This window comes from Apus apus, chromosome 4 (assembly GCF_020740795.1).
Source record: "Apus apus isolate bApuApu2 chromosome 4, bApuApu2.pri.cur, whole genome shotgun sequence".
Classification (NCBI taxonomy): domain Eukaryota; kingdom Metazoa; phylum Chordata; class Aves; order Apodiformes; family Apodidae; genus Apus; species Apus apus.
The window spans coordinates 42022781-42038893 of NC_067285.1; the positions used below are offsets into that span (position 1 = coordinate 42022781).

The 16113-nt window shown below is 42.7% G+C and overlaps 1 protein-coding gene across 5 annotated transcripts in view; it reads left to right on the forward strand.

The window, feature by feature from the left end:
- Window positions 1-16113, forward strand: part of PTPN13 (protein tyrosine phosphatase non-receptor type 13) — a 132609-nt gene that overhangs the window by 18441 nt on the left and 98055 nt on the right. For all 5 annotated transcript variants that reach the window (XM_051618757.1, XM_051618760.1, XM_051618758.1 and 2 more), the window contains exon 2: window positions 8232-8351. In XM_051618757.1, coding sequence (XP_051474717.1) covers window positions 8237-8351 — 115 coding nt within the window. In that variant the 5' untranslated portion in view covers window positions 8232-8236. The remainder of the gene's footprint in view (window positions 1-8231; window positions 8352-16113) is intronic.

The following is a 16113-nucleotide window of genomic DNA, read 5'->3' on the forward strand; positions in this document are numbered from 1 at the left end:
TGGAAAAAAAGCATGCCAGGGAAGGCATCTTCAGAACTGCTGAACAGTCTGGAATTTGCCTGTGGTAAGTGAAGTAACATGATGGACAGTACATCATTACATCATGAAGTTCTGTTGTCAATAGTAAGATGTGTTTTACTCATGATTATTTTGTGCCATTAGGGGAGTTTCATCTCTTAGGTGTGCATAGGGGTATTACTATTGCCAGGCTGCTTTGCAGTCCTGAAATTTCTGCTTTTCCACTTAAAAAGCCTGTCTTAGTCACAGGTCCTCTGCTCCTAGTTAGCAACTCAAATGGAAGTTGCAAGGATGAGAAACACACCAAGGAGACGTGCCTCTCTGAGGTGGAGCAGATCAACAGCAAAATATGGGAGTTGCCCAAGCATCTTACACTGACAATTAAATTGAGAGGGATACGAGAGTCATACCCCGATTTATGTGGATTAAGCTTACTTTGTAGTGATAATTATATACTCTTCCGAATACAATTTTAATATCAGATGTGAAACATCAGCTACCCTGATGTATGAAAGAACATTGATGTTTTCTAGGCAACCGTAGACTTTCATGATTATTATATACATTTTGGACTGGATTTACTCGTTTGTCTTACACGAAGCCTCAGATAAACAAGTTTATCTGGTTCTGCTGATACAGAGACAGAAAAGCAAGGGAGGGAGTCAGCAATAACCCTCGCTTGTCTTCCACTGTGAGTTCAGTCCAATGCCAAAAGCTGGTTTCTTTCCACCTTCCAGGAAAGAAAGCAAGCACTTCTCAAGTAAAACAAACACTGCTTGCCCTGGAGGCACGAGCCAAGATTCTCAGTATGTCACATTCTTCTGTCTTCCAGACATGGGAATGAATACACGACTGATTTAAGGTTTTGGAAGGAGAAATGTTAGCATTTCCTCAGTTACAGTGAGTGTGAGCAGGTCACTGTCTGTTCACATAAAAGGCCAGTAGTGCCCTGTACTTCTGGGCGTGTCCTCACATTCTTTGTGTTTTACCACAACTTTGAGCTAGTTTCTGTTCCTCTGCTTAGGAGGCTTGAGCTCAAGCAGCAAGCTGTCAGTTTGTAGAGGAGATGCAAGTTTATAGAAAGTTTCTTGATATAGGATTGGCCCACAGGCCTGGGACTCTTCTGCTGACATTTCATCCTGTCTGCCTACAGCAGAGGAAAATGTGAGGAAAAGAAACTTATCTCTCCTGCAGCTGAGGGGAGGAAGCTCTTGGGTGGTAGTACTAATCTTCTGACCTCTCCAAAATGAAGGAAGAAGGAATAGAGCTTGTACTAAGATAATATTATCAGGTAGCACTGGAGAAGTGTATTTGCTCGCAAAACCTTAAGTTCACTTGACTTCTGGCAGCTATTTAGAGACTTAGAGAGGGGAGCAACAGGATTTGCATCTTGTAGGGCTTTTTGTCACTTTTTCATATCCATAGGAAAACTGAAAAAAATGGTCATGACACAAGGTTTGCTTAATCTTAAAAAATAAATATACCTGATTAGTTTGTTTATTTATCTTGATTGCATGCTTTATGTGAATATTTGCAAATAGTGCCTTATTTTGTGGACAGTCTATGCAAATTGGACTTGCAGATATAGGAAACCACATTTTATGTGCACACATCTAAGTAGTGCATATTTGAAAAGATTTCAAAGGCTACTGAAGCACAAGCTTTCTAACATGGCTCCAGGGTTCTGAACTTAAGCACAGTTTCAGCAACAGTGTTATTGGGGATGAACTAATGGCTAGATGTGTTCCAGGTTGTCTTCAGGGGTGGGTCAATGTAAATAAATAGGGTAGATTCCAGCATTCTGAAATTACAGGGCATGGTAATGACCCAAGTTGCTTATGTTCTGCAATGGGAGAGGCCAAACTTACAAAACTGTTCAGGTACAGCTCCCGTTGGTTTCACTGGGTTTAGTGTAGATTGATTGCTTTTAGAAAGCACTTCACATTCAGTGCATGCTGAATAGAAGTGTCAGTGTTTTCTCTTTAGACAGCTAATCGTGGTTTTGGAAAGGTGAATTTTAAGAGCTTCATTTGGACAGAATTGTCATGTTAATTGTGCCTCTGCTTTCAGGCATATTTATCTACAGAGAAGAGGCCAAGAAAGGGCTCTTTTTCTATCTGCTAAGAGAAGGGTGCTCCTTGGAAATTGCTTGTTTTTGCCCAAATATACCTGTGGAGGAAAAGGGGCAATAATGCTCTGATATTCAGGACAGATTAAGTCAGCCAAGAGAGTTTTATATGAGACAAATAAGGTGGGTTTTTTCACCACAGAAAAGATTTTGAATGTATATAGAGCCTTCTTGCTATCTCTTTTCTGTTTTAAATTTTGTCAAGGATTAAAAAAAAAACAGAGTATTTTTGGTGATTATCTAGGAATTCTGACAATGTGTTTATCTTCTAGATTGTTTTTCCCTGTTTCTAGCACATCTAAAAAAAAAAAAACCTACAGAGTGTGTGACTAGAGCAGCTTCTCTCCATGTTTCTTGACAGTGTGTTCCAAGGAGATATCAAATCAGTATGGGATACTGGAGGCATCGTAGCTGATGTTCCATCATGGCTTTTGACTTCAAGTTTTGGTTCTGAAGTTATAAAATGGGGAGGGTAAATGCTGATGTAGTAGGTAAGGAAAAAAGAAAGGGATGTGTATTACTAAAACCAAAACACGAAATGGCCAAACAGTGGTTAAATTGAAGCAGTTCAGGAACTTTTTCACAACATTACTGATATTATAGTCTTTATTGGTCATGGTGTTGGGACTGTAGAGTGTAGGGGGGAGGAGGTTAACTGAGCTTCATTTAGAGAGAAGAGCCAGAACTACCCATTTCACCCATCAGGGAGTGTATAAGCTGTCTGCTTTAGAGGGAGGAGCTGACAGTTGGTCCTCCTGAGGTAAACAGACTTTTTAAAGGAACTATTTGAGATAGGGAGAGGCCTTTGGATTAGGCAGCATTCTTTCTGGGAGCTGTGCTGCCTGTATGGCTAAGGGGTGAATGGTGTGGAGGGTGAGAAATTGCACTCAGGGCTTGTTGGTACAAATGATTTACACCTGAGTTTACTCTCTTGGCCTGGAGCGAAAAAGAGCTGCCTCCACATGATGCAACTGCTTTCCTGTGGAAATTGTACTCTTGTATGGTTTAGGAGTAAATTCTGTCCCAGAGCAAGCAACCTGAAAGTAATGGTCATGTCTGTGCTTCTCCAGTGTTAACAATTTGAATTTGTCCACTGTCTTCCTGCATTTTCTTGTGCTTTCTGCTGTGGGAATGTCCCTTTTTGTAGGTTCTGTGGCTATGAAGTTGTGTGGGTTTTGGGTGTATGGGGAATGCACACCTCCACAGTTCATGTTGAGTTCATACCACCTAGCCCTTTGACATGCCTGCTGATCATGACTGCACCTGGACTTCTCATCCTGTGAAGTAAAGTTCAGAAACAGGATGCAGTTAGCTCTGGGAGCTTCCCCATCCCATCTCCAGCTTAGTGTTGGTGTGGCTTCATGTTAAGATGCCACTATAATGCTGGCCCAAGGGAAAAGGAAGTGAACTCATCGGTAGAAGGAGCACCTTTCAATGTAATTTCATCTTCTAATTTTTATTACAAGGAGTGAAAGGAACAGAGCACAGAAAGCCAGCACAACAGATCTTAGCTTAAATGAAGAGGAGATAGAGAGAAGGTTCATTTTAAGAAAGTGACCTAATAGAAACCCATCTAAGAATCCATTGAGAACTTTGCCAGTACATCCAGATTTCTTTGCCAGTCAGCTTGATGTCCTGAAAAACACAGAGACCCCCAGGAGCATCTTTGGAAGTTTGAAGCAGACTACTTTGTACCATTAGTAAAACAGAGAAGTCTATGTTTTACTTGCAGTTTTGTGTTCTGTCATTTTAGGCCAATACTATTCAGCTTTCTGGGGATCTACGTGCCCTCTCTCCTTGGATTAGCCCTCTTTGCTCAATTGAAATGAGATAAAAGTTGACCCTTAACTGAGATAACTCTTCTGCACCCTCTTGTCTTTCCTGCATTTTAAGAGGTTGCTGTTGTTGGTGTGTAGTCCCTTCTTGGTATCACCCAGCTTCCTTTCCCTGAGTTCTTAGCCATAGCAGGCTAAATACACATTCCAAATGGCCATGCATTTTGAGCCAGACACTTGCACTTTCAGCTTCATGCTCTTAAATTATTGGTTCTTTGATGCTAACAGGTGGATTGTACGGATGGAGAGCTCCAGCCATGCATTTGCCTGCAAATACATTGCCCCAACTTGCTTCAGTCAGTTCTTCAGAGGCAGACAGCCATTCTGTGGAAGCTTCTTTCATCTTCATAACCAATATTTTGGCCTGCACTTTGCTGTGACGGACAAGCACTGCAGCTGCAAGATAGTCTTGAGGAAGAAAAACTACAGGAGAAGTTACCAAAATGCTTACCAAAAACTTACTGAAGCAGATAAGCACTTGAATGCCAACTTGTGGGATTTTGCCCGTGGCTGTGTTTGTGATCACTGGTGTTTTGTTGTTTTCTGCTTGGGCTTTCAAAACCAGTTGGAAATGTGTTCGATTTGGTGTGTTTTGATGTTTGTTATTGTTTGTCAGGCTACTGCTCTCTGCCATACACAAGCAGATCATGTTGCTTACACTGCTGAGGCCTGTGTGGCTGTGTGTGTGTTCATACACCTCTTACTAGGATTAAAAAATTCTTTTCTGTAGGATTCTCTTACTGTTGATGCAGCATATAGTGATGTTAAATAGGGAATCAGCTTATATCTGCTGAATAGTCCCCACTGTTATTTAACCACAGCTGAAAGGAATCAGGATTTTGGAGGTTGGGGAAAAGGGAAGTAGCAGAGAAGATTTGGGGGGGGATTTTTGCTGGTGGTGTTGTGGTCAGCGTATTTTCTTCGAAGTATATATCATATAATCATAGAATAGTTTGGCTTGGAAGGGACCTCGAAGACCATCTAGTTCCAACCCCTCTGCATGAGCAGGGACACCTCCCACTAGACCAGGTTGCTCAGAGCCCCATCCAACCTGGCCCTGAACACTTCCAGGGATGGGGCTCCCACAGCTTCCCTGGGCAACCTGGGCCAGTGTCTCACCACCTTCACACTCAAGAATTTCCTCCTCATGTCTCACCTCAGTCTCTCCTCTTCAAATTTAAAGCCATTACCCCTCATCCTATCTCTACATGGCCTTGTCAAAAGCTCCTCCCCAGCTTTCCTGGAGCCCCTTCAGGCACTGGAAGGTGCTCTAAGGTCTCCCTGGACCCTTCTCTTCTCCAGGCTGAACAGCCCCAACTCTCAGCTTGTCTCCAGAGCAGAGCTGCTCCAGCCTTCTTACCATCTTTGTGACCCTTCTCTTGACTTTCTGTGTGAGTTCCATGCCCTTATTATGTGGGGGTCATGTAGCACAAAAAGTTTTCATTTGCAGATTATATCTTTTTAGCCCCTAGGAGAAGATGAGATCTTTCAATCTGAATAATGCAGTTTGATTCTAGATGTACCTACTGAAATTTGGGACAGTGCCATGAAATCATGAAATTCCTTGGTACAGGTGACAGACCAGTGTTGTGATTTGACCCCAGCAAGCACCTAAGCACCACACAGCTGCTCGTTCACTCCCCCAGACTGGGATAGGGGAGGGAAACAGAAGGGTGAAAGTGTAAGTTCTCATGGGTTGATCAAGACAGCTTATTAGGTAAATCAGAAGAATAGTGCATATCATCACATGTAATGATTTCTTGAGACAACAAACACCGTAACTCTGAACATTGCTCCCTTCCCTCTTCCCCCAGCTTTGTATGCTGAGCATAACAACACATGGTCTGGAATATCCCTGTGGTCACTTGGGGTCAGTTGTCTCAGCTTTGTCCCCTCCCAGCTTCTTGTGCACTCCCGGCCTACTTGCAGGTGGGGTGGGGTGAGAACCTTTTCTCCGTGTAAACACTGCTCAGCAGTAGAGCAAACAGCCCAGTATTATCAACACTGTTTCCAGTACAAATCCAGAACGTAGGCCCACACTAGCTACTATGAAGAAAATTAGCTCTCTCCCAGCCACAACCAGCACAACCAGACACTCTGTGGCAGGTGCATGTGAATCTTTTATTGACTAGAAACTTGTTTATCTCTGGCTTTCTGTCCTTTTATTGCAAGTCTGTATTGGTCTCTAACTTTCCATTTTGGATGGTATATTTATTTTTCTACTTCAGGATTTAGATTTCATCTTTCTTTTAAATGTGCTCTGGGTCTATTTACCCTTCCATTATATTTTGATGATGACTTTTGAATATTAATTGTTGAAAGTAGTTCTGGCTCAGTAAATATGCAAAATAATTGAAACTAGAAACTGGCAAGTTGTGGAGTAAGGAAAAACAAGCTGTCTGATGAAATGCAGCCAGCAATGTGTAATTTGTTAGTAGTGTAGTATAGAATTGTAGTTGTAAAGGCTTCAGGTAGTACTTCAGCAAGTATCTTCAAAGCTGATATTTTCAGCTGGAAACTGCAGGATATTCAGCCTATGAGCCTGTTTATCTGAAAGGAAAAAAACGTGGAAGGCATGAAACTACCTAGACAGTTTGGAAATTAAATATAGCTGGTCAGGCTGTCCTCCTTGCATATTGTGAGATGAATTCCTATGGGTGTACATCTGAGCCAGGGTTGTATGTGGATGGGGAGCCTCTGGCTAATGATTGGAAGGGAGGGGAGGGAACCTGCAGCAGTACAGTTGGGTCATCTAAAGCTGTTGATATCAGTGACTGAACTTGGGACCATATGCATTGCTTGTGGAACTGTCTTGTCTTTTGCATTTCCAGCAGCAACTTTGTAGCCTTTGAGACCTAAAAAATTCATCACTGATGATGGACAATGTCTCTTGGTCTCTTCTTGCAGCTCACTGTCTCACGATTTTATTCTTCGGGCTTTGGAGAGAAGGAGAAGCAAATGCAGCTGCATTTCAATCAGAAATATAAATTGACATTAGTGCTCAATCTGGAAACATTTAGTGTCCATAGAAACCTGAAGTACTTAAGTAGACACAATTGATTTGCTCCTGAGCTTAATGAAATGATGAATCTTTGACTCAGAATATTTAGGGATGCATTCTTCAGTTTTCAAAATTATTTTGGTTTTGGACAACTGAATATCATATTGTGGTAGATTGAAAATGGTTTATCTCTTTGAAGGGATGTTAAGGCTTGACCTCTTTTAGCTAGGGAGGGAAGTCCTTATTTGTTTTCTGGGGATGTAGTGTGTAGAGTGCCTTTTAACAGATTTTCTTAGTTTTCTTAAGTGCATGAAGAAGCTGACCAAAGAAGAGAACTCTCAGTTGCAGAACTAGCTTGCTGGCTCCCATGTTTGCATGCAGTGCTTAATATTTGGTCATGAGATAATAGAAACAGCCCTATGAAAATATATTGGCAGAAGAACTTCCTTTCCTAGCAGCAGCTTGGCTGACTTAAACCTGTCTAAACAATGTTAATAGCATATTTACATTAATAAACCTGTAACTACTAATTATCCCGTCATTTTTCTAAACAGAGCAAACTCTTGCCATAGTGTGTGGCCAGTGCCAGCTTCTTTAATGTATTGATTTAGTAGCCTACAATATTAGTATGGATGATGGTTCTCTAAACCCAAGTTTTATCTTCTTTGTAATAGCAGGTGCTTGAAGTTCTTTCTTGTCTGGATAAATGTTTTGTAGTATTTATATTTAATCATGGATTCACAGAATGGTTGAGGTTGGAAGAGACTTGAAAGATCATCTAGTTCCAACCCCCTGCATGGGCAGGGACACCTCCCACTAGACCAGGTTGCTCCAAGCTCCATCCAACCTGCCCTTGAACACTTCCAGGGATGGGGCTTCCACAGCTTCCCTGGGCAACCTGGGCCAGGGTCTCACCACCCTCACACTCAAGAATTTCCTCCTCATGTCTCACCTCAATCTCCCCTCTTCCAGTTTTAATCCATTACCCCTGATCCTATCACTATACTCTCTTGTAAAAGTCCCTCCCCAGTTTTTCTGGAGCCCCTTCAGGCACTGGAAGGTGCTCTAAGGTCTCCCTGGAGCCTTCTCTTCTCCAGGCTGAACAACCCCAACTCTCTCAGCCTGTTCTACTAATATTGGAGAATTTTTGTGACTGAGAGTTGGACATGGTTTATTTCTACTTGTGTACTAATGCAAACAAAAAAATAAACTCTTCTGTATTCTTAAATCAGTCTGTCTCATTTTCCAGGTAACATGCATGTGTCACTGGCAGAGGCTCTGGAGGTTCGGGGAGGGCCATTGCAAGAAGAGGAAATATGGGCTATTTTGAATCAAAGTGCAGAGAGCCTTCAAGAGCTATTCAGAAAAGGTAAGAGAACTGGGAAGACCTTGGTTATGTTTGTGTCATATAAGTAAACTCCCTTTTTCTCCCCAGACTCTCTACCCAAGTAGTAACTTGCTCCTAAGTTCTTTTTGGGTCAAGTGCCTACCTGCACCCCAGCCCCAAGGATGTTTTTAACCATTACTTCACCTTCTGTCAGGACCTGGGGCACATTCAGTTTTTTGACAACAGCAAAAGTAGTTCATGATCTGCTTCTGCACCTGGACACTCATAAGTATGTGGGGCCTGATGGGATTCACCCAAGAGTACTGAGGGAGCTGGCAGGTGAGCTCACTAAGCCTCTCTCCATAACTTATCAACAGTCCTGGACAACAGGGGAGGTTTTGCATGACTGGAGGGTGACTAATGTGACACCCTTTGACAAGAAGGGCTGGAAGGGGGATCTGGGGAACTACAGGCCTGTCGGTCTGACCTCAGTACCAGGAAAGATCACGGAGAGGCTCATATTGAGGGAGCTCTCATAGCAAGTGCAGGGCAGCTGGGGGATCAGGGCCAGCCAGCATGGGTTTATGAAAAAGAAGTCTTGCTTGACCAGCTTGATCTCTTTCTGTGACCATGTGCCCCACCTTTTGGATGAAGGGAAGGCTGTGGACATTGTCTCCCTGGACTTTGGCAAGGCCTTTGACACCGTCTCCCACAGCCTGTTCCTGGAGAAGCTGGTGAATCATGGCATAGACAAATGTCCACTGGGTAAAAGCCTGGCTGGATGGCTGGGCCCAGAGAGTTGTGGTAAACAGGGTCAAATCTAGTTGGAGCTGGTCACCAGAGGTGTCCCTCAGGGCTCAGTTTTGGAGCCACTCTTGTTCAACGTCTTTATCAATGATCTGGATAAGGGGATTGAGTGCTCCCTCAGTATGTTTGCAGATGACACCAAACTGGGTGGGTGTGTTGATCTGCTCGAGGGTAGGAAGGCTCTGCAGAACCTGGCCAGGCTGGATCCATGGGCCAAGGCCAGTTGTATGAGGTTCAACAAGGCCAAGTGCCAGGTCCTGCGTTTTGGTCACACCAGCTCCAGACAACGCTCCAAGCTTGGGGCAGAGTGGCTGGGAAGTTGTCCAACAGAAAAGGACCTGGGGCTGCTGGTTGACACCTGGCTAAACATGAGCCAGCAGTGTGCCCAGGTGGCCAAGGCCAATGGCATCCTGGCCTCCATCAGGAATAGTGTGACCAGCAGGAGAAGGGAGGTGATAATGCCCCAGGACTGGGCACTGGTGAGGCTGCACCTCGAGTCCTGTGTTCAGCTCTGGGCCCCTCACTACAAGAAGGACATTGAGGGGTTGAAGAGTGTCCAGAGAAGAGCCACCAAGCTGGTGAAGGATCTGGAGAACAAGTCTTAGGAGGAGAGGCTGAGGCAGCTGGGGGTGTTTAGTCTAGAGAACAGGAGGCTGAAGGGGGACCTCATTGCCCTCTACAGCTACCTGAGAGAAGGTTATAGGGAGGTGGGTGTTGGCTTCTTCTCACAAGTGAATAATGACAGGACCAGAGGAAATAGCCTGAAGTTGCTGCAGGGGAGGTTTAGACTGGATGTTAGGACTAATTTATTTACTGAAAGAATGGTCAGGCCCTGGAACAGGCTGCCAGGGGCATGGTGGAGTCACCACCCTCACACTAAGGAATTTCTTCCTCATGTCCAACCTAAATTTTCATTCTTCCAGTTTCAATCCATTCCCCCTTGTCCTCTCACTACAAGCCCTTGTTAAAAATCTCTCCCCAGCTTTCCTGGAGCCCCTTTAGGCACTGGAAGGCCCCTATGAGGTCTCCTCAGAGCCTTCTACTTGCCATACTGAACAGCCCCAACTCTCTCAGCCTGTCTTCAGAGCAGAGCTGCTCCAGCCCCCTGGTCATCTTCATGGCCCTTCTCTGGACTGGCTTCCAGAGCTCCATGTCCTTCATATGTTAGAGGCTCCAGAGCTGGACACAGCACTTTAGGTGGGGTCTCACCAGATCAGAGGGGCAGAATCCCCTCCCTGGCCCTGCTGCCCACACTGCTTTTGCTGCAGCCCAGGACAGGGTTGGTTTCTGGGCTGCAAGCACAAGTTGCTGCCTCATGTTGAGCTTCTCATCAACCAACACCCCCAGGTCCTTCTCCTCGGGGCTGCTCTCAATCCATTCTCTGCACTGTATTTGTGCCTGGAATTTCCCCGACCCAGGTGCAGGACCTTGCACGTGGCCTTGAACTTTCTGAGCTTGGCATGGGCCCACCTCTCCAGCCTGTCCAGGTCCCTCTGGATAGCCTCCCTTCCCTCCAATTGTTGACCTCACCACACAGTTTGGTGTTGTCAGCAGATTGTTTACCTCTGAAATGCTCAGCATTAAATATTTCAGATTCTTGACTAGTTAACATTTTGGGAAAACAGCTGCTAAATTTACTAGTTTTGCTGGCAGTGTTCCATTATTTTAGTAATTTATGACAGTAGTAGGGGCTTAAGATTTCTACCTTTTCTTCTCCAGCTGATTCAGCTGTGAGGATCTAGCTCTGCTACATTTCACAGATCAAGTGGAACACATTTCATTCTAAAAAAGTACAAAATCTTCCCGGAAGGTTCCAGTGGGACATGCTCTGAAAATCAAACCACACAACAGAATTAAGACTATGTTTAACAGATCAAAATTAAATTTAGGTAACCAGGTAAAGGGAAACCAACTATGACACTCCCTTTGAATACTGGTTCCAATTAAAAACAAATTATTGGCCCTTTTAAAAAAGATGTGTTTATAATTGTTATTGATTTGAAAGGCTAAACAAGATAATATCTGAAACAAGGGCAAGTTTCTAGGAAGGGAAATTTTGAGAAAGAAATTGTATTTAAAAAAAAAAGAGAAAATAAAATACCTAATAACATTCAAAATATTTGTGCTATTAAGAATAAAGTGTCATCACTGCCTTCAGAATCATTAAAAACGGGGTTTTTTGCCAGACATTTGCAGATTGAGTTATTCAAGGAATTTCTTGAATACTTACCTGCAAACAAATTGGAATTAACTGCAAAGTGGAATTTCAAAAGTACTTTTTAAAGTGTATCCTAAGCAAAATGTTAAAGATAAAATGTAATTACTGAAAGATCTAATTATTTTTTAAAGTACTTCTTATCCATAGTTCCTAAAGTCTTTGAAAAGATGCTTGGTAAATTGAAGCTGTAAAAAGCAACTTTGTACAACTGTGACCTTGAATTTAATTTGTTGGAGTATAAATAATGCCTACACAGATATAGAATCACAGAATGGTTAAGGCTGGAAGGGACCTTAAAGATCATCAGGTTCCAACCTTCCTGCTATGAGCAGGGACACCTCCCACCAGCCCAGGCTGCACAAGCCTCATCCAACCTGCCCTTCAACACCTCCAGGGAATGGGCATCCACACCCTCCCAGGGCAACCTGTATGCTGGCACACATTTGGTATATACTATATTGTTTATATTGGTCCACAAAATTGAACATAGTCATTTTTGTGGTGCATCTCAGTGCTTCAGCAAATTTATGGGAGTCATCTCCTTCTATGTGCCTATGTAAGCTTATTCAGTTTTGTTCAGGAAAAATGAAAAGCTCACATGTTGAAAGTAGCCCATTGTTTTGCAGGATGACTTTGCAAGGGGCACATTATTTATTGATGGACAAATCTATTGTGTGATTGGCATGTGTTCGGCTTATAACCTCATCAAGATTTAACATTTGTTTTGGGATGATTATTTTTGGGGGGTTTTGGGGTGGTTTTTTTTTTTTAAGATTTGGTTTAGACAATCTACGAAGTCAGACACCAGGTCTCTGTGATACATTGTACAACCTCTAAAAGTGGATGTTTCACAAAGAAGGCAGATGGGGGCAGAAGCTGCCATACCCTGTTTGTTTTTTTTCAAGCTTGACTCAGGATAATAAATAGGAAATGTTATCAATATTGTTTGGTAGGAAAATTATACAAATTTCCCTTTCCCCCCCCTTACCAGCAAACTCTCAGCCAGTGCATGGGAGGAAGCATTCCCTGCTGGGAATGCTGAATTTATTGTTGCAATTTGACCAACTTTCTTGTCCTTCTGTTTTCCTGTATTGCCAGAAACTGAAACATGGCCTGTTTTTTCCTCTCTCTTTCTCTCATTGTCTCTCAGAGAGAATCGGAGAAATTAATTGTTTTTAAAAGGACAGTTGTTGAGACCAAGTGAGACCTTGTCTTGAAGAGACATCTTGAATGATGAGAGGCTTGTACACTTGACAGAAATCAACACATTGAGCTTCATCTTGAAATCCACCTGAAAGATCACAGTAGCATGAGTATATAGTAGTGAAACCACTTAAGATAATATCCTAGGTCTTGATTATTTTCAAGAAGGAAGTCTTTGCTGAAAATAAGAGCTCACGCTTTCTTGGCCTGAGATTAGTGCAGAAGAGGGTTACTATAATTACTATGGAAGGCTGCATGCAAGCACTGGGAAGGAGGAGGCAATCAGCCCTTCTCCAGAGTAGTACTGAGTACTGAAAGATGAGAGCACAAAATTGAAATCTGCCCCAGGGCTTCTAGGATGTGCTTTCAAGGTAGGGGAATGTTTGCCAGCCAAGACTGGCTGTGGTGGCAGAAGCTTCTGGTCTTGCTTCCTATCAGTGAAGACCAAAACACGAATTCAGATAAAATCGGTGCCAGAAGAAGATGTCTGTTCTTGGAGATGAAGCTGTTTTATTGAGTTGTTTTTCTGCTAGTTCAGCAAACTATTTTCAATTGCTTGCTATTCATTAGCCTGGGATATTTCCCTGTGGTAAAATGCACTTCAAGAGACACCCAAATGAAAGAGCTTTACGATGTAGTTAAGGTTGACAAAAGCAATCTAATTCCTTCCAGCAAGATTAGGATAACCAGACAGTCTTGAATGAAGATTTGGCTTCACTGAGGATACAGTCTATAGAACTTTTTTGGTTGTCTTGAATATCACTTTCTGTGCTGGCTTATAAAGATGGAGGAACAGAGAATGCAGAGGTTCATGTAGGCGTGTCTGACTCAAGTGTTCTTACTTGTGGAGGACTTGTAGCAAATGGGGCATCCTAGAGAAATCCCATTTTCCTTGGGCACATTTCAGACCTAGCATACAGCAGGGAAGAGCTATTCTATGGCAGAGGGTGAGTTTCCAAAATTTTTCAGAAATGGCCAATCATTCCTGGGCAGAGCACAATAAAATCAGCTTTTAGCTTCTGCAACTTTACAGCGTGATTGGCTCTGACCAGTCTCAGAGATGCTCTTTTCTTCCTCCTTGGACAGCTGAACGTGTTGTTCTGTAACAAAATCTAAGCTTTTGAGTGTTTTCTAGAGGTTTCTTTAAATATAATAAGCATATTCAACAGTCTGTGGTCCAGCTGTTTTGAAATGAGGAGGAAAGAAAGGCCATGGAAAGAGTCAACTCTTAAATTTAAATCTGCTGGCAACCTCTCTGCACCAAACCAGCAACCCCACACACTTAAAGGAATTACTAACCCATATAACCATTTATTTTTCTAAACTTGGTAGAGTTCTGGTAGTCTGTGTGAAGTTGGGAATCCTTGCTGTTACTCCATCTACTGAAAACGTATTCTTCAGTTAATTTGTTACTTCAACTAGTTTTAGGAATTTAGGGAAGAAATCCCCAAACAAGCTTCTGTTACAGACTTGATGACTTCGTGATTGACTGTGTGCCTTTTAATGAGTCTGTCTTCTTATCCATCAAAGCACTGAATAAAAGCACAGAGTGAAAATCCATGTTTTATTTGTACCATGTTTAACCATATCATACCATGTCTAATTCAGTGACTGATACAGAAATGTGCACATTTTTATGCCTATTTGTATTTATAATTCTAACAAGCATCAGACTCGTCCAAAATACTTTCCAAATTCATTTCAATCATTATAAGCAATGAAAGATGAACTTGAAATGCCCAGTTGGTAATCACTGCTTTAAAAGATCAACTCTGGTAGTTGTCTTGTCAGCATGTTTTAAGCTGTTAAATGGAGGAGAAAGAGAATCTAGTACTTAGATCTGACATCAGTTGTACTGGTGACGTTGAGATTACTCTGGAGATTTGAAAAGGCCGATACCAGACCTGCCCTTCTCTTACATCTGTTTAATTATCTGCAATAACTATTTTGTTGTTGAGAGGGTGTATCAGCTGTTTCAAACATGCTGCATCTTGTACTCGGTGCTTCATGAGGTCAAAGAGGTCTTTGAAGTGAAGTGTCTCAAATATGAGAGTGTAAGTATGAGGAGCATGCTGTGCTCTCTGCTGCTGAGCATTAGAAACCAGGCATCTCTCTAATTTGGTAGATATAACTGGAAAAGATTTACCAAAACTTGAAAGTGGGAAAGGCTTCATCTATGATTTAGGCCACTCCTATGATAAAATTGTGGTTTCTGAAAATCATTTGAACTTATTATTCTAGATGCGTTTAAAGGGAGGGGAAGAGAAGGAAAAATGAGTGATAAGAGGCAGGTTGAGCAAAGAGGGACTTCACAGATTGACTGTCTTGCAAATTTGTCTATGGGAAATTATTTATGTAAATAAAAGTAGCATCATCTGAAATTGGATGTGAAGAATAGCAATTGTGGTTTTTGGGGATCTGGCACCTTCCAATACCTGAAGGGGCTCCAGGAAAGCTGGGGAGAGGCTTTTGACAAGGGATTGTAGTGAGAGGACAAGGGGGAAGGGATTAAAACTGGAAGAGGGGAGACTGAGGTGAGACATGAGGAGGAAATTCTGGAGTGTGAGGGTGGTGAGACGCTGGCCCAGTGAAGAGGGGGCTGTGGCTGCCCCATCCCTGGAAGTGTTGAAGGGCAGGTTGGATGGGGCTCTGAGCAACCTGGTCTGGTGGGAGGTGTCCCTGTCCATGGCAGGGGGTTGGAGGTAGATGATCTTTGAGGGTCCCTTCCAACCCAAACCATTCTGTGATGTTACGATGACTTGCAGAGTAACTCGACCCGTGTGCTGTCACAATCCTGGCCTGTCTGGAGATGGAATAGTCCACCTGCCTCCAGCCTGGCCTGAGCATAAGGTTTCTTTGCACTAGGAGAAATCTTACTGGTCTCAGTGAGGTCTAAAGGGTGAAGAAAAGAGAAAAACGAGTGTTGAAAACCTTAGGTATGTTTTTGGGTGATACTGTGCTTTTTAAAGGTATTTTTTTTCTGTCCTGCAAAAGCTGAAATGTTCATCACTTCCCACCATTTTTGCTAATGGCTGCAGCCTAGGGAAAAGTGGGAAAACCAAAGCCTGAAGGAGCCAGAACTGTCTGTGTAGTTCAGAATTTCAAAATGACCTGCCATCAGCAGTGTAAGATAAATCCACTTGAAATTTCTACCTGAACTTACTGACTCTTATAATGTGGTGGAGTTGTTTTTTTGTCTTTTTTAATTTTTGTTCTGTTTTGGTTTTTTTTTTGTTTTGTTTTTGTCTTTGGCCTCTTGTGTCCTGGTAAACCACGTGAAGGACTGTTTTAAAAGTCCTTCATTTGGCAGATACTATGTAGCTGAAGATTATTACATTGAAGATTATTGCATTTAAAACCAGTTTGTGCTCTCACTTTCAGTAAGACCACACTGTGTATCTCTGCCTTGGCACTGCTTAATGAACTGTGCTCTCACAAGTGTTTTGTTACCAAGTTGCATAGTTTTGGAGTTAACTCAGAAGGCTGGCAGCTCTACCCTCAGTTCAAAGCCTACTGGATAGAAAATTGACCAGGAGCCATAACCCTGAATTCCAGTGCTTTTAGAAAGAAGGGTTT